The sequence below is a fragment of the Parus major genome, chromosome 1, assembly GCF_001522545.3.
Source record: "Parus major isolate Abel chromosome 1, Parus_major1.1, whole genome shotgun sequence".
NCBI classification, from domain to species: Eukaryota; Metazoa; Chordata; class Aves; order Passeriformes; family Paridae; genus Parus; species Parus major.
The window spans coordinates 94,781,882-94,799,832 of record NC_031768.1 but is presented as its reverse complement, the minus strand read 5'-3'; the positions used below and the strand labels follow the sequence as shown (position 1 = coordinate 94,799,832).

Sequence of the window (17,951 nt, the reverse complement as noted above, 5' to 3'; positions counted from 1 at the left end):
AAATTATTTTCTTGTTCTTTCTTAGTGCCTTCTACTGTGATTTTACTTTCCTCTTAATCAATAAACCAGAAATTGTTAAGTTTATTTCTTTCTTTTTTTTTTTTCCTTTTTCTTCTTTTTTTTTTTTTTTTTTTCAGTAGCGAAAACCATGTCAGGAAGAACATCATCTTCAAGTCATGTCAGTGTAAGTGTTCCTGAAATTTTCAACATTTTATTTTGAGGCTGAGGTTTTCCTAGGGTGTTCTGATGTATTTTCACAACCAAATTCATTCTTCACTGATCTAACTTTTGCTTTGTTGTAACATGCTTTCTTGGGAAACTGTTTATTGTGGTAGCAGTCAGTTCTAATGTCTACTGTTGTACATCAGTTAATACATTATAGGCTTAGTATTTGATTACACATAAGTAGGGTCTTTTCCAAGTTATTTTAAGACCTAGGCTAACACCTCAAATTTTTGAGTAATTTGAAGTAAGTAGAATAGATGCAAACTGTGTAAAACTTGGTTATCTGCAGAGATGTACTCAGAGGCTTCTTATGCTGGTGTCTAAGCTTTCCTAAAATATCCCTATTAGAAATAGTTTCTAGCAGTGGAAGTACTGGTGAGAATAAATGGTGGACGTAGGAACTGGTGTCATTGGGTAGGGTCTGGGTGATCTAGTGGTTTAGAAATAAGCTTCCAGCACTGTGTTTATGCACTTTCTCTGGCCCTTGCTTTTACAGGTGGGAACCTTCAGGAAAGTATTGCTGATTTAGATGAGTCTGCTGAGTGCGTATGCACATATATGTGTAGAGTTAGTCACTTTTTTATTTGGGAAAAGCTGAGGCAACTGCATACCTCATGTTTAGCGTAGATTCAGACCTCTCTTTGCCTATTGACTTTGTGTTTGTTCTTTATTGTGGGCACTGTAAACTGACATCTTCTTAATGAGTGCAAGCATTGGGAAGATGCTGTGTGGTGAGCTGGAGATGTTGCTGTTTAATGTATCTTGTGCTTTTTATCCCTTTTTGTCAGTTTTCTTTTTACTGAGTCTGACTTTATCTGTACTTAATGTTGTCTGTTAAGTCTTTACAGACTAATTTTAAATGTGTGTTAAAATTTTTGATAACTATGTGTTCTCTGTAATCTCTTAACAGAAGCTGTTAGGCAGCAGGTGGAGGTCTGAAGTAAGAAATCTGCTCCTAGCCATTACAGTGCAGATCAGAAACATACATTCTGACTGATAAACGTGTTTATAGGCCACTTCTAAAATGAAACCAACCAAACAAATTTGAAGCAATCTACTTGTAGAAGTTCCTGAATAACAAAATACCTGGTTTCAATCTTTCCATGTTGATTGAAAAAGGAAGGGAGGTGCTTGTATGAGAAGTTGTTGCCTGTGTGTGATATTTGAATCCTTTAGAGTTTGAGGAATCTGTATTTGTTAGTGTTTGACCAGCAAAGGCAGCCTGAGGTACTGTATAGAAATTTGGGTCTAATTACAAAAAACTTTAATCTTTGTTTCAAAGAAGTGTAGAGAAGGAGTAAGAACACTCACGATTCAGACTGAAGGATTGAAATATTATCTCATTATGTGCAGCATGCTTCATTATGGTGTGTCTGAAGGACTACCTACTGAGCTAATGAATGCAGTTAAGTTGCTAATAATTAAGTTGTTAGTGTCACTGTTCTGGAATCCCTGCTTGTAATTTCATGTTACACTGCAAGGCATCTGGTGGCTTGCAAATCAAATTTATAGGACACTTTACAGTGTCCATCAGTAGCTTCAGCTTTTTCCTGCCTGAGCTAGACTCAGTTATCTAAGAGGTGTAAATGTTGCGTTCTCTCTCTGATACATCCTCATCTGGTAGTATTTGCAATGTCAGGTTTTGTTTCTCAGGATGCCTTGAGCAATAGCAATGCTTGTACTTGTATTCTTTCAATTCATACTATTTTAACTGATTTAATTAACTGATAGGAAATATCGTCCTGTTCCCTTGTCTTGAACTAGTAAAAATTTAGTTTGATTATTTTTGGTTTGATTTTCCAAAACTGAACAAACCTTTATTTCCTACATATCTTTTTTTCAGACCTAGTGAATTTCTGTGGATTACTAACTGCTTTCTCTTTCAATAATTACTTTCAAAGTGCTCGCTCCATTTCTGTGGGAGTTGGCTACGAGAATAGCTGGTACCATTTTGAGTACATTAAAGTCTGTTTGATGCTAAATTATCATACCAAAATACTTGTACTCTTATAATATGTAATTGTTCTTCATCCTGAATCTTTTCTTTTGAGAAAGCAGACCTGGTCGTGACATTCAGCTATTTCATTTTTGCTTTATCATTCTCTAAGCTGAGACAGTTAAACTAGAGTGTAAACAAATCAGAATGAACTGAGAAAACTGTGCCAGTGGATTGTTTGTCACCTTTGTGTCACATTTGAAGATGTAAAGTTAATGTAATAGAGCTTTGTCAGACGGTTCATGTGTTAAAACTAGCTCATCATGTGGTATGACACATGATTTGGGATCAAGTATTCATGGGGATTCATTTCAAGTAAAGTCACAGGTCAGGGCTTCCCTTACAGCTTTATTTTGCCCAGTTAAGACAACTTTGTACATGGCTGTATGTCAGCTCATAGCACCAGTGGATACTTTAGTTTTACCATGTGTAACATGATCTATTTTCAGTTTCGTATACCAAAGAAGAAAAACACCAAGGATGGTGCTGTCCAAGTTCAGTCCCCTTTGGCAAGGCTCCCAAGCTCCCACCATTGTGACTACCCTTTAAAAGAGGTAAAGAGAAGTTCTTCAGAGTGTAAGTGTGTAGGAGAATATTACATGAGGTTTTGGTTTAGTGTTGGAGGCTGGGTATTTTCAACAAGTACTGCCTTGTGACCAATAACTAATCTAGATTGTCTTGAGAGAGACAGGTGTCTAAGTCTAAAATCTGTTTGCAAGCGTGCATTTACAGAAATGGGAGTTTCAGTACCATGTTTCCAGCCTAAATAATTGAAAAGCAGTTTGTATTCAAATGTAAGTTTGAAACTATCTCAAAAATCATTAATTTAAAGGTAAATATGGTATTTAAATTTTTTTTAGTTGATTGTCTTCTGACTATTGAACTTGTAGGTTATATTCAGATCACTTACCAAACTAATTGTTATATGGAAATAACGTTTACATTGAGTATTCAGTTATCCAAGAGCTTAAGCTTTTAAGAGAATATACAAAGTACTGTATGCTTCTTGACAGAATTTTAGGTGCTAATACAGAAATAACTGTATTAAGACCAAAAGACTGTAAGAGTCTTACAGCATTTATCATAACTGAGTGTTTGGATCATCTCAGTCATACATAGAAGCAAATATTTGCCTCTATAAATCTGTTCCAAATTTACTAAGCATTTCAGATGTCAAGTGTTGGAAACACACTTTGCTACTCTTCTTTCCTTCAGCTCAGTATCCAGAATTTGTTGCTGGCTTTAGTGCTTTTAGAATCATAGGCCTGGACAAACAGACCTCCTCCCGCTCAGAGGAGGTTGAAAAGTGTAGTGAGGGAAGGTAGGAAATTTTTTTTTACTTACAATGGTGGTGGTAATGTGACCCAGGTCTCTTGGTAGGCCAGGTCATTTGAGAATATTGCAATAGAGGCTCGCTGTGGGGTTGTGTTCTATGCTGGTAATGCTTTCAGTGAACAGAGCATCCAGTTGCAGTCAGGTTTTGAAGTGGGAGGTGATGTCTTTGTGGCTACAAGCAGCAACCTCTCAGGCAGATTCAGGCAGCACTTGCATGGAGTTCTTCCTGTATTTATCTCTGCCTCTACAAAAATAATGATTTGAATGGGTGAATTGAAAAATACTTAATTTCCTTGTTATTTCCTGGATGTTGTCTAATTTTCTGTTTCTTATTTTTCTTACCTATGTCTATATATTTTGAACTTTTCCACGTACTGGGAGATTTCAAATGCTTCAAACACTGACTAGTTTTTATGTTCTACTTTAAAAACACTTGGTCATGAGTTGTCAGAGTTTGGACCGTGTTGTTTGAGAACCTTTGTGCAGTTTTCAGTGATTTGGGTGTATATCCTGTGCTTGAACACCACTGGTATGAGGTGAACTAGATAATGTTTGAAGGCAGGAAGAGGGGAGAGCCCAAGACAATTTCTTCTGCCACCTTTAGTAATGGGCTTATTTTGCATTAGAGTTAGTCCCTATGGTAATGAAAAGTTTGATTTGGGATGCACCTTTCAGACTTCACTAAGGTTTGTATAATATGGATGGGCATGAACTTTTCAGGTGCCCTTCCAAACCACACTTAATCAAAAATGAAGATAAATTTGTCTGTTTTCTGCCTGAGTGGCAGCCTGAACCTAATTTTCAAGCATCTCTTGGGTTTATTATATTTTGAATTTTAAGAAATTAGGAAGATAGGAGAAGGGTTGGAACGCTGGAGGTTTCTGGAATTGCAGCAATAACTATGTTGTCATGGAGCTTCATTTATTTGATTTGAAAATATAAGTACTTTCTGGTAAGGTAAGACAATTTGGGAAAAATGAAGTCTTGCTCTTCTGGGGTTTGCCACCTAAATACCACACCTTCAAGTTGCTTTTCCTTCTCAGAATTTTATATCTTTTATATCCATGTTGTAACCTGTAAAATTTGCCAAAATGCACAGTGTTAGCCTCTACTTTCTGTATCTTGTGTATTTGTGATTATGTGGAACAGGCCTAAGTCCGAGTTTAATCTAGTCCCCCTTGAAACTGGGAAACAATAGGAATATGTAGCTAATAATAAAGAAAAATATTTCTTCAGGAGAAAAACGTTCTATTCAAGATCAGGTAGTATGTGGATTCTTTCAATCAAGCAAATTCTTTCCAAAATTGCTGTATATGCTCTTCATAACTTCTATCTATTTGGTCAGCTGCATTGTTTGTGTCCCATTTTTCCAGTGCATTATCCATTATGACATATTCAGGTTTGTTGAAATCTGCTAATTTTGTTTTGTTTCAGTGGAGATTAAGTGCCAACAACAGAAAGCCTTCCACAAAAGGGAAAAGGCAAAAGGATTGCAACAGACAAAGCTCTAATGATGAAGAATCAATTGGGTAAGAAGTAATCTCAAAATTAGTTTATCTCTGTTTGTATATTCAGAGTATTTCTTGAAGATGAGTGTCTACAGTCTCTAACTAATTATTTGTGTCATGCAGAGATGGTTTTCAAGCCTTACCTTCAGACAATCATGCTTCAGTGGTCTAATGGCAGCTGTAACCTTTCCTTTATGTAATTGAAGCACAAGACTGTGACATTAGAATGAGAGTGCTTACTAAAGGAGTTACTGCTTGTTAACCTGCTTGCAGTCCTGGAAGGGGTTCATTACTCTAAGTGTAAATTGTCATTCTAGCCCTAGATATCTTTAGATATGTAAGAAGCTTCCCAAAATTCTTTTTCTCATCCCTTTTTGTTCTGTACTCTACTCCCATTAGCCTAAGCTTTATCAGCTCTTTAAAACGATATAAAAATACCTTTAACAATATGGTGATTATTAGTGGAAGGAAGATTAAAAAAAAAAAAGAAAGCTTTTTCAGCTTGGTGTTACTGTCATGGCATTTAAGTATTAAGACTGCTGATGTGCCACTTCTTTATTATCTGTTGCCAAGAGCAAATATCTTGGTTTCTTTGAGATTATGGCAAATTGATATGCTATTTATTATAAGATAAAATCATCATCTGCAGAGTTGTCATCTACGTAATTGTTTATCCAAGAATATTTTGAAGCTGTAATTTCTGTAGTTGACAAATGGAAATGAAAATGTAGAACTAGATTTATTAGCAGCAGCTAGGAAACATAATGACTTTGTGACAAAATTAATGTTTGTTGTAATGAAACAATTGTTATTCCCGAAATCACTTCATTCTAAATAAATGAGTAAGCATTCTCTGCCCTGTTTTCTGACTGCAACTAAACTTATCCATAAGTGGTTTCTTTTCAGGAGAGACTGTTCACAAAAAACAAAGTGCACAGGTAATGAAAATGCAGGTGACTTTGACACTGCTGACCTCTGTAGGTTTGTGGTTTATGAATAGTCATTGTTTAGCCTGGTCTGTATATTCAGAATGCTTCAAAGTTGTAGGGAAGAGCTAGAATTGTAAAAGATGCTGAGTTTATTTTTCATACCTCCTCAGAGGCAGAGCTGTCTGTTTACATGTACTTGCCTCAAAAAGCTTCTGTCAGTAACTCTTAACTGAGAGAACAGCTCACAGGGTCAACCTAACAAATAAAATTCAAGAAACTGCAATTAAATTCTATGTTGTGGCATGGTTGATATATGATATCAAGATATCAATCTCTAAAGTTCTTACAGGAAGCTTTAAACTGATCTTCAAACATTGAGAAGTTTGGTTTCTTTAAAGCTATCTTTAGACCTGTTGTATATTAATTTTCAGTTGCATATGTTTATTTCAATATGTTAGAGACTTTCAGATAGCATTTTTAGGTGTTCCATAATATGTACGCAAATTGTTAGCAGTGCAATAGTGAGAAATTATTTAGACTACAAGGTTACAGCAATTATTCTGATATTAAGCCTGTACATTTTTCAATTCCTTGAAAAGAGATGTGTGTCTAGAGACCAGCTGGAGCCTCTCTGTAAAATAAATTTACTCTCCTGTCTGCAATGAAGCTTGTACTAAGTGTTCCATTTGAGTACTCAGTGTTTCTCAGTAAGTCAGCATCAACATGGCGACCTCATTGCCTAATAAGTGAAAAGAGCACACAGGTTCTTAAGAGGTGATGTTTGTTGAGCAAGAGTCTGAGAGCTAACAAAACTCAGAAGAGAAAAGAGTGAAGTTATGTGCTGCAGGTCTTTATGATGCATTAGTTTTTATTCCCAGTGAGGAATTTTTCATTTGCTTTGCAAAGCTGGAAATAAGTCTTAATGACAAACTCCTGTTAGCTCCTGATATTTTAAAAGCAATCTATGTATTGATAGGAGCCAATCTCAGATGCTTAGGGAGATGTGTTTTGTCTGAAGTGTTGCTTCAGGACTGTTACCTAATTTTAGTCATAAAGGACAAAGTGGATGTATTAGCACAAACCTACATCTTCACATTGAATTTTTTTCAACTTCTGGATTACAAAGTTTGGTAGTCAATTACCTGTCAGTTGTGATGTGATGTGAGCTCATGGAGGTTTGTAGCAGCAACTGCAGCTGATCTCACTGGTACAGCTCTGCTCCTGAGCTTGTGAGAGTTGATTGTCAGGAGGTTTGTCTGTGGTCCCAGAGGGGGGTCCTGGGGTAGGTTACTTACCTAGTTAGAGGGAAGGGTGGAAGGAATACTTAAATTCGATGTGTGCAATTCTTTCAGGTCAATATTTTAAATGTTCAGTGAAATACATGTTACAGCTGAATCAAATACTGACCCTGTAGCAATCAGGTTTTTGTGGCAATCATTTACATACTGGTCCCCCTTGCCCTAACAAGTGTATTTGGTCAGGATTTGGGTTTACTAGTAAAATAATATGGCCATGAAGATAGTGGTGTAGACAATTAATTGTAATTTAGTCCCAAATGAGCCAGTCTTGTCTCATTTTGATCACTTTCTAATACAAATTTGAATGAATTTGAGATGGGAGTTCCAGCACTGGTGTGCATACACAATATGATTGTTGGGTAAGGAACCATATCTAGCAGCTGCCATTATTGTGTGAAATAGAGGTCAAATATTTTCCCCAAAGAGGTATAAACAATTAATAGCTTTTAGTCCTGTGGTTTATAAGGTAGGATAATTCTTTTCTTGCCTGTGAAAAGCAGTATGAGACTTGCCAGGAGCAGCTAACAGCCTTTTTCATAATATATTTTTTTTGTCATTCCATTATTACATGCATAAGTATGCTTTCATTGCCTTTGCTTTTGTATTTTTTTCAGTTTTGGGGAGGTAAATGAGAGACTATGGTAGGTACTTGTTTTAGAAACAGAAAAAATTGTCTTTGGTTTTCCTTCACCAAGATGCCTCCAGTGTAATTGTTTTACAAATTGCTTACTGGGTCTATTGGTGGGTCTTGCTTTTAACATATGCTTTGCTTTTTTCTGTTTTACACTTTAATATTTTGAAATGTCTTTTGATTGAGTTGCTCACTTTAATCTGTGGACAATTTAACAGATAATTTAGGGATCTGTGTCCCAGCCATAGTTTACAGATGTACAGGCTGGCTTAAGTTTAGATGTTTCCCTTAATCTATTATACTTCCAGTCTTAATGAAGTATAGATTGATTATGATTTTCAAGAAACAGTGCCAGAGGCCATATCCCTTTTAGAAAGGAAAGCCGTTGAAAGTTCTTATGCTGCTCTTCTGCTCTAAAGGTTAGGTCATAACCAGTTCAAAAACTTCAGTCAAAACCTGGTGCCAGATAAGAAGTGATGCCTTGGCCTGGCACTGACAAGTATATACCATTGACTTCCCTGTTTAAGGTTCCTCTCCTTTGAAAAGACTGCCAGTGCAAAGCTTGCTTCATGGTATGTGTGTGTGCTTGAAATTATACATTCATTTTTGCTAAAATACTTGCCTAAAATCTATAAACCCCATTTAAATCAAGGTCATGGGGAACATTCAATAATTCCAAGTAACAATCAGTAATTAAATTATTACAATCAGTAATTAAATAGAGGACCCTGGAGTCTGTTAAGGTCTAGACTGATGTGAGTGTGAGCAAGGGATGTCAGACCTGGATTTTCAAGATGGCCAACAACCTCTAGGTAGTGAAATTCTGTTTCTGACTCCTTTACCTCATGCTGTGGGCTTTTTCTGTCATTATGTTGTTTAAACACTCAATGTTGGAATATTTTCTGTTATCTTTACAAGTCTTGATTGTACATAGTCACAGTGTCTTTATTCTGTGTGTCCCCACTGGACTAATTACCTTGCTGTTTGAGCCTAATTTAGTAACATTTCACTGTGATATCATGTTTGAGAAATCAAAAGAAAAAAAATATGTAATTTTTGTGGGGTAGAACAATGAAAACTGAAAGAATTGAGATCTGGGAAACTGATAGCCTTGATTTGTTTTTAGTCAGGAGAGCCTGAAGTGTTCCATAGAGAATAGAACATTTATATTGTCTCATGTTCCCCTGATTTTAATGATTTTAAAACATTAAGAAGCAATTTTTGGTTCACATCTGCATATTGCTAAGGCTTACTTCTACGACTATTGTCTATTTAGAAGAAAAAAACTCCATTTAGTTACTTCAAGGTTGATTTTTAATTTTGAGTTCTGTTGGAGGAGGAGGGGAAATAGCTGACTTAGTCTTTGATTGCATCATCTCTTCTGGCATCCCAAGACCTGAAGTGACTTCAGTTCTTTAGTCTTCAGTGACTGGCCCTCTAAAGTAGTTTGGGTATTTGTCTTTAGGGAGGAATTTGACAGAACAAGAGTGAATGTCTCATTTCAAAAGATAACTTGTATAAATATTCTTGATGACTTTTACCTTGAAATTTCCCTTAACTGCTTCAGTGGCTATAAATTTTCCTAACAGCCTAATAAGTTCTTATGTAGCTGAATTTTTAATTGATTTTCATGTTTCTTATATATATGTTCTCTATTTCCTTGGATTCTGCTTATTTATTATTTCTTATATACATTACAGTGGACAAATAACCAATGATGTAAGAAGTCTGGTTGCTATAAGCTCTTCTGAGGTATTAAACTGTGGTTCATGTGCAAAGTCAGTGTTTGAGAAGTCCAGAAGAAAGCCAGAACTTCTGCTTTAGTGGGGATTTCTATAGGAAAATAAATCTTTTGCTTCCTGTGCTGAATTAAGAACATTTACTGGACTTGGGATGTACTCACTAAGCTGCTACAGTTGAGCTCTACCATTTAAGACATTAATGTACCTAAACTGACCCTCAGGATCTGTGTTCACTTTCTAAGCTTTTCAGTAATGAAAACATATTCTGAAATGCAACTCCAGTCTCTGGATCCTCAGTGTTGCACAGGCCTCTGACATCTGCAGTATCTCAGGCAGGTTCTTGGAACACATTTTTGTATTAGCATTCATAGACTACATACAGAACTAGCTGAAAGAAAATAAAGGTGAAAGCCTTTCCCAGACTGAATAAAACATTCTGGAGCTCTACTGTGCTTTATATTGGTACTCAAATGAGACTGCCTTTGCATGTGTGACTTTTTATTGCTTTCACAGAGCCAATGTCACACTTGAAAAACCCAGGATTGTTTTTTTTTTTTTTTTCAACAGCTAATCTGTTACATAACACTTTGTCCTGTGTCCATGTCCTTGGCATCGAAGTGCCTGAAGTGCATTTTGGGGTTATTTTTTATTGGTGCTTTTTTTTTTTTTTTTTTTTTTCTTTTGAGATAAAGCCTTAGCTCTTTTCCACCAATTTTTCTTCAGGAAACTTCTGACAGAAGTTTAGAGAGTGAAGGAAACTGCCTTCACTTGAGCTTAAGTTACTTATGTTTGAAAAGGAGCCACTTAGATTTATTGTGCATTTTCAGTGGTCTGCAAAGTGTGGAGACAATTCACTGGGGTACAGGAAGGAAATATTTTTTGTACAATTACGAAATATTTATATCATCTTTATTGCATTCCTTTCTAAATTTCTATTCGTGTGTTTTATAATCATAGAATTGAGGTTGGAAAAGACCTTTAAGATCAGCCTGTCACTAGTACTTTTCTGTAGATTTTAATCAAATAAACTTTGTAGAAGGTACGTGCTCAAAATACTTATTCCTGTTAGGGATGTGTGATTAAAACATTTTGGAGACTGCTGGTGTGGGAAAAGCATCGCAGAGCTCTTAGAGAGCACATTATGGCATTCAGGGGTGCAGAGATCTCATGCGGTTGACAGCCATCCATCTTATGGGCAAGTTGTCCAAGGCTGTCCCCTGCCAAGTGGGTAGGAACATGTCTCTTCAGATTCTGTGAGGGGTTGTGTGTCTTGTGACGGTGGCAAGTAACTAGGGAAATGAAATCTCAATGTCAAGATTGAAAGAGCAAAATAAAGGGGTTGTGTGGGACATCTGCCCCAAGTTCATCGCGTTTCACTAGCATGGCAGTTCCAGACCTTATTGGAGGTTCTGCCATGTCTGTCCTTCAGCACAAAAAGGTTCCACGCTGTACCTGTGTTTGCCTCTAGGTACCATGTAGCCAGGCTGCTGAGCTGGATGCAGCATGTCAGTGGGACAATTAGAGTAACTTGCAGAGTTGTAAATGCACTGAGGAGTAGCAGCCCTTTGCTTAGGAAATGTTACTGTAGAATGTGTGTAACAGCTATGTGAGTAGTAAGGGGTTTTTTTCCTAGCTGTTAAAAAAGGCTTGTTCTACAGTGAGAACAATATTTTTGTTTGTTATGTAAGGCATGCAGTAGGAAAAAATCCAATTCTCGCTTCAGTAATCTTTAAAACCCAACAAATCAGCCTGAACTTCAGTGTTTTTGTAGGACCAGTTCTTGGAAAACAAGTCTAGTACTCAGAAGTTTGAAAATAAAGTAAATCCTGACAAACCATCTATGATCAATAATGCTTATCAGTTTATAAATTTGATAAGTCCTGCCATGTTGGGATGTGACACTGGTAACTGGGTTCTTTTCCCCAGGACTGAGAGTGACGAGACAGAGGCTGTCTTCTCAGATTTGGACTTGGTAGTTGATTCTTTCCTTATCTGTATTACATATATACAGAGTACAAGGAGCTATGGACAGTAAAATAGAGATTTACAAAATGGCTAATGAAGAACTTCTTCAAGGTCTTTTATGTCTGTTTGTCCAATTAACAAATTCCAAGTAAATTATTTTTCTTAGTGACCCAATGACCTGACACCTGTGTGCTGTACTGCAGCATTTTCTGTCTGATCATTTATTGTTATCCAGAAATCCCTAGCAGAAGATGAGGAAGGAGAAGGGCACAGCAGCCTAAATCCTCCATCTTGTCTCTTGTTTTCTAAAATAGCTTAAACCATAAACTCTAACATTCTTACCCAGTGACTTAAGAAAACTCTAACTTACACACTCACATTCCCAGTTTCTCTACTTTAACAGCTGTCTCCATGATGTTATATGAAATTCAGTGCTCTCTTGGGTGTCAGAGCCAGGTATTACAGATAAGGGCACATTTTTCTGTACCTGTGACCCCAACACTGCCATTAGGTCGCAACCACCTTATGCAGCACTACAGGCTGGGGAAAGAAGGGCTGGAAAAGTGCCTGGTGGAAAAGCCTTAATGGTGCTGCTCAGTTACCTTTTCAGGCCAGAAGCCAAGGGAGCTTTTTCAGGCTTGTCTGTTTTTAAAATGTAGATCTCAGAGAAGCAGATTTAACTTCTAAATAGTTTAATCAGTTGTCTATCTCAGAACTAGCCAGCTACTAGTCTTTTCTAGGCACAGAGGAAACTCTCAGTGGTTTCTCTCAGAAAAATAATTAATGTAAGTAGTGTCTTTTTTACTAAATATCGATTAATACAAAATCAACACAGTAAACATGAGCCAGAGTGTGCCTGGATGGCCAAGAAGGCCAGTGGCACTTGGTCTGTATCAGCAATAGTGTGGAAAGCAGGACCAGGGCAGTGATTGTCCCCCTGTACTCGCCACTGGTGAGGCCATCTCAAGGGCTCTGTCCAGTTCTAGGCCCCTCATTAACAGAAAGACATTGAGGTGTTAGAGCGAGTCCAGAGAAGGGCAGTGGAGCTGGTGAAGAGTCTGGAATATAATTCCTGTGAGGAGCAGCTGAGGGAACTGCGCTTATTCGTTCTGGAGAAAAGGCTGAAGGGAAGACCTTATCACTCTCTAAAACTACGTGAAAAGAGGTTGTGGCAAGGTGGGTGTTGGTCTCCTCTCCAAGACAGTCAGTGACAGGACAAAGGGCCATGTACTCAAGTTGTGCTGGGGAGGTTCAGGTTGGATATCAGGACTAATGTATTCACTGAAAGAGTAGTTAAGCACTGGCATAGCCTGCCCAGGGAGGTAATGGAGTCACCATCCCTGAAATTGTTCTAAAGCAAGTAGACATGGAACTTTCGCAATATGGTTTAGTGGGCATGCTAATAGTCAGTTGAAAACTTGTTGATCTTGGAGATCTTTTCCAACCCCTATGATTCTGTAAGAAAACTCTCTAAATTACTAGCTATACTGCAGAATTAATTCTTTATGTGAAGATTTCAGTACCAATCTAGCAGAACTACCAAAGTACAGATACTTTTTTAAAAACCTTCAGTAGGGCATTTTTACTGACTTTGTAATTCATAATTCTAAGTAATTTGTTCAGTGAAATTGAATAGAAATAATTGTATCCTCAGAACTGGGAGATTTGTAGTAACTTTTTTTTTCCCCAGCAAGATCATAATTAATCTGCTATATGGGAACAAATAATATTCATGGTTTTAAAATAAGATGACACAAAATGAGTGCCTGTTTTCATATCCTGCAAATGGTCATGCATATACTTCCAGAATAGCTTGTAAGGCCATACTGACACTACATCCAACATTTTGTGATAACAAGATGCACCAAAATTCCCATTTCAGTGTTTCTGCACTGAAAGTTTACCTCTTCAGTATGGCATAGGGTTATGTTGGTCATTCATGCCAGAAGAAGAAACCTTGAAAGGTTGTCCTGATCAAAAGATGAGTTTGATCTTGATTGCTCTTCTCCAAAGAGAACTGCTTTGTAAATTGCCAAGGCAGTGACCTTCATTCTCTAAGGTATGATGCAGAGACAGTGAACTCACAGAATATCTTAGCTGAATTCATGTGACTTAAAAAGTTCTCAGGACCCTATTATTAATGTATTGTTATATATATGGCAGGCAACCCAAAGTTATCTTGACGAATGTCCTGAGGACGAAAATAGGAAGAAAATATACACAGGCGCAACCTAAAACTGGTGTTAAATTTTCTGATGCTGGCAAGCTGCAGTCAAATCAAGCACCCTCATCATCTGCTGCCAGCATAAAGATATGGCAGATTTTAAACCCTACTCTCCAAAGTCTTTTTCTGTCTAAAAGGTATGTTGTCTTTGCCTCATGTCACTAAACAAAATAATTTTCCTTGCAGTTATTTCTGTATGAGAAAGTGTTCTTTATTGTACCACAGCTTCCTTGTTCATGAACTGTATTTTCTCTCACATCACTGAATGCACTTGTACCTGGTTCCTTTTGATAATCATGGGGAGAGATGGTGCCAGGCACTCTGTAGTGTTTTTTTCTGGTCAAATGGCTTCTAGATGGTCCTGTACTGTCAAGACCAATTAATTCTAATTTAACCATTGGATTCTCCAGGTGTTTGGCTTTTTTTTTTATTCTCATGAAAAGAATACACTTGGATTTAACTGCAGCTTTTTTCTCAAAGAAAATATCGAGGTGTATTTTCACTGTTACTGATTTAGACTACTCATGAAAATAGGAAAATTGGCATAATTGATCAGAAGAAAAGCATATCAAGTCCAGTATCTTCTTTGTATCCCTCCAAGCAGCAGTCAGTTGTAGAAATTCAGGGAAAAGTATGGTGAGAGTGAGTTCTTTATTGGCTGGGTTTTCTGTCTGAGCTTCTGATGACAGTGTAGGGGCATCCTTTATGGGAGGTTACATCCCATAAAGGTTTTTCAGTATTAGAATTTTGCTCTTTAAGTTGTATCTCTTAATTTACCCCCTGTGGGTCTCTGCAATCCTGTCTGGAAGGTAGTCTCCTGATGAAAAGCAAATTTCCATCTTGGTGCAAGAGGAGATCTGAGTGCTCTCCAGACATCACACAGTCTATGCTGGAATGTGCTCTGTCGATCAAGACAGACAACAGGAGAATTACGCAGTCAATACCCAAAAGGCAGTGGTGTTCAAAAGACATTCAAAAAGGCCGTAGCCTTACAATCTAATCCAAAATAAATTGCAATGGAAGTGGTAGAATTTAAATCCCAGTGTGAGAAAGGAAGTGGATATGGGCTATACAACAAGCTGGCTACTCTGGCATTGTATGAAGTAAGTTGAGTTGCTCATACACATCATGTATGTGTTCAAATGGGAGTTGCATTTTTATATTTCTGCTTGGCTTATTTTTGATGCTTGTCTGTTTTAATACCTGGGGGTGTTTTTCTGGGTCTTGCTATACTGTAGAGTGCCATGTCATAGTTGAGGAGTGGAATAAAATCTAATGCTAACTTATCTGTACATGCTACATTTTTACCTTTTCACTAAGGGCTTTAGAAAATTTGCTCTGTTTTACTGGAGGCTTCTTGTTCACAAGAAAATCAAGATTGTTCCTTCCAGAGTCCTGAGAAATGTATACAGATACTACATGAAAGCTTTTTAGAGATAAATATTTACCAGTTTTTAAACAATACTGCGTGATATGTTAGAGGCAATGCAGTGTGCGTAGTATCTGGCTAAGGTAAAATTACACAGCTTGTTTTTCTTACCCTGGTCTTATTTTGTGTTTATCCACTTTCCTTGTATTTTAAGTTTCTTAATGAGATTGATTTTTTATTTTTATTTAAATTTTTTTTTTACCTCTAAGGGACTAAAAATGCTGTTGTTTAATTATCAAGCCTCTAGGATACATGAATTTAACAAGAAGTTTGTTTCACTAGATTTCAGTGCAGTACTTATGATTTGCTGTTATATGTATGGCAGGCAACCCAAAGTTATCTTGACGAACGTCCTGAGTACGAAAATTGGAAGAAAGTACATAGAAAGCCACGTAATAATTGATGCAAATTTACCTGCTGCTGACAAATTGCAATCGGGCCAACTACCCTCATCAGCTGTTGCCAGCCTACAGACATGTCAAATATTAAGTTCTCCTCATGAAAGTTCTTTTCTTTCTGAAAGGTATGTTACTCACTGCTGATTCTTCCAGTCTTCCTGAAATAACATAACTTCACAATGGAAAAGAATTTCATTGAAACAACTTTTGTTCTACTCTTTCCTTGACTCAGGAGATCAGTTTCCTGAGTACAAATTAACATGCTTCTACAATGAGCCCTTTTAACATTGCATTTGTTATGGTTTGTGGGACCTGATGTTAAAAGGCTACTTTTCTTTCTCAGAAAGAATTTCTGTTTGCAGTGCATCCCTCTTTTGATCTGGGAAGATGCACAAGTAATTAAAACACATCTAAGTTGGTTTTGTGTCCAGAATCTTGCTTTCCTGTTGGCATTAATGTGTTCTAGCATGATTTCAAATAATTTCTTTTGAAAAATTTCTTCAAATAACTCTCTGTGATAATGAATTTTTTTTCACATTAACCCACTGGTGGTCTCAGTATTCTTAACAGGGTGGCTTTGGTTAAGGGCTCTGTGTGTCCTCTACCACTTAACATCTACTTTTAATCTTTTCTTCCTATATGTAGGTTGACCCAGCATCACAGTAATGTTTGGCACATAAAACTAAAAGAAATCAGATACTGGAATTAGGTAACATCTATTTTGGTCTAAGGTGGCAGTTGCATTCAAAGTGAGCTGTCTCCTTTAGTCTGTTATGGCTACATCTTTACTCAACAGTAAATTTTCCACAGGAAAAAAAAAAAAAACCACAGGAAAAAAAACCCAACTGAGGAAGACAGTAGAAAAATGAAGAGGAGAAGAATGATGTGGAATTTTTTTGAAGGCAGGAGTAATTAACAGTTCCCAGGTTAAAACTGAGAAAAGTCAGTCATATTCCTCATTCTGATACATCAACATCTTAAAGAACTGAAATTAATAGCAGTTTTTTTCTTTTCCTATTGGGTTGCCCATTGCTGCTTAAATTAACCTGACAAAGCTGCAGTTTAAATGAGATTTAGAGAGAACAGTTTATTATCTCATTTTAAAGTGTCATATTTGATGCTAATAATTTTCTGTAACTTAGGCTGGCTGAAGTTTCTGGATTGTTGTGAGTTTAGGTTTTTTTTGGGTTTTTTTGTTTTGTTTTATTGCAAAATAAGACTAATATTTTAGTGTCTAATTTTTTCACTCTGTAAAGTTGTGGATGATGGGAGGTAGTGGATTTATAGAGAGGAAAACACGAGCTTTTGTATTTAATGCTCAGAATCTGAGGATACCTCTTGTGTATTTTTTCTGGCTTATATATGGAGCACAATATCATATATTAAGTACAATAATGGTTTAAATTAGTAATTTTTTTAGTAGTTGTGAACTCAACTTGCTTTAGATTTTAGGAGTGGTTCATTGTTTGAATGATTAATATTCTGTATCTGCATGGTTTTCTAATGTATTGTGCAAAAGGCTTGTTGTCAAGAACCAATTAGGATGATTTTTCACCCTTCCCTCAGTGCAATTTGTAATAGATACCATATGGGAAATGGAGAATTTAGGAGTGATTTCAATAAAGTCATGGCTTAATCCTGGCCACCTGTCTGTAAGTAAAGTCAGTGCATTACATACACTTGGCACTGATTCTTTCGGGGTCTCTTTGTTGGAGGAGAGTAATAAAAGCTCTTCCCTTGTAAGTGTTATGCATATGTATGCTTATGATCATACAGAAAATCTTTTGTACCATTAGAGAAGCTAGAAAGCATGTTTTGTATTGCTGAAAATCTTGCTAGTTTTGTACTATGGAAATTTCAGATCAAGTCAAAGAATTGTGTGTCATCAGAACAGGGTGGTAATAAGTTAACTTATTACTTATAGGTTAACTAATAAGTTAACCTCTGTCAACTAGAACTTACTGCCAGCTGCCTCTTTCCATTCTTGCTCTTTGTATTACAGAATTGGTGGATTTTTGTTGCTTTACTGCAACCCAGTGTGAAGTGCATTTATTTAAGTGAGCACTGACTTGTCAGTATAACTAATGAATTTGAGGTAGGTTTTAAATGTAAAGAAACTTAGGGTTCTAAAGTGTTTACAGTATTTGTTTCTCGTGGTCATTGGGAACACTTTACAATATATATTGCCATAGCTTCATAGGTGATGCATATATCTCTTAAGGGATGCATTTGAAACTGAATTATCAACAAAGCTGGAATTCAAAATAAAAT

General features: G+C 36.7%; 1 protein-coding gene across 6 annotated transcripts in view; it reads left to right on the top strand.

The window, feature by feature from the left end:
• SENP7 (SUMO specific peptidase 7) overlaps positions 1 to 17,951 on the top strand; it is a 44,600-nt gene that overhangs the window by 1,376 nt on the left and 25,273 nt on the right. For 3 of the 6 annotated variants that reach the window (XM_015628968.2, XM_033517789.1, XM_015628959.2), the window contains exons 2-6: positions 138 to 184; positions 2,671 to 2,775; positions 4,991 to 5,085; positions 13,793 to 13,990; positions 15,608 to 15,805. In XM_015628968.2, coding sequence (XP_015484454.1) covers positions 149 to 184; positions 2,671 to 2,775; positions 4,991 to 5,085; positions 13,793 to 13,990; positions 15,608 to 15,805 — 632 coding nt within the window. In that variant the 5' untranslated portion in view covers positions 138 to 148. Of the gene's footprint in view, positions 1 to 137; positions 185 to 2,670; positions 2,776 to 4,990; positions 5,086 to 13,792; positions 13,991 to 14,693; positions 14,957 to 15,607; positions 15,806 to 17,951 lie in introns of those variants that run through there. The other 3 variants (XM_015628977.2, XM_015628986.2, XM_015628995.3) reach the window with 3 other exon arrangements.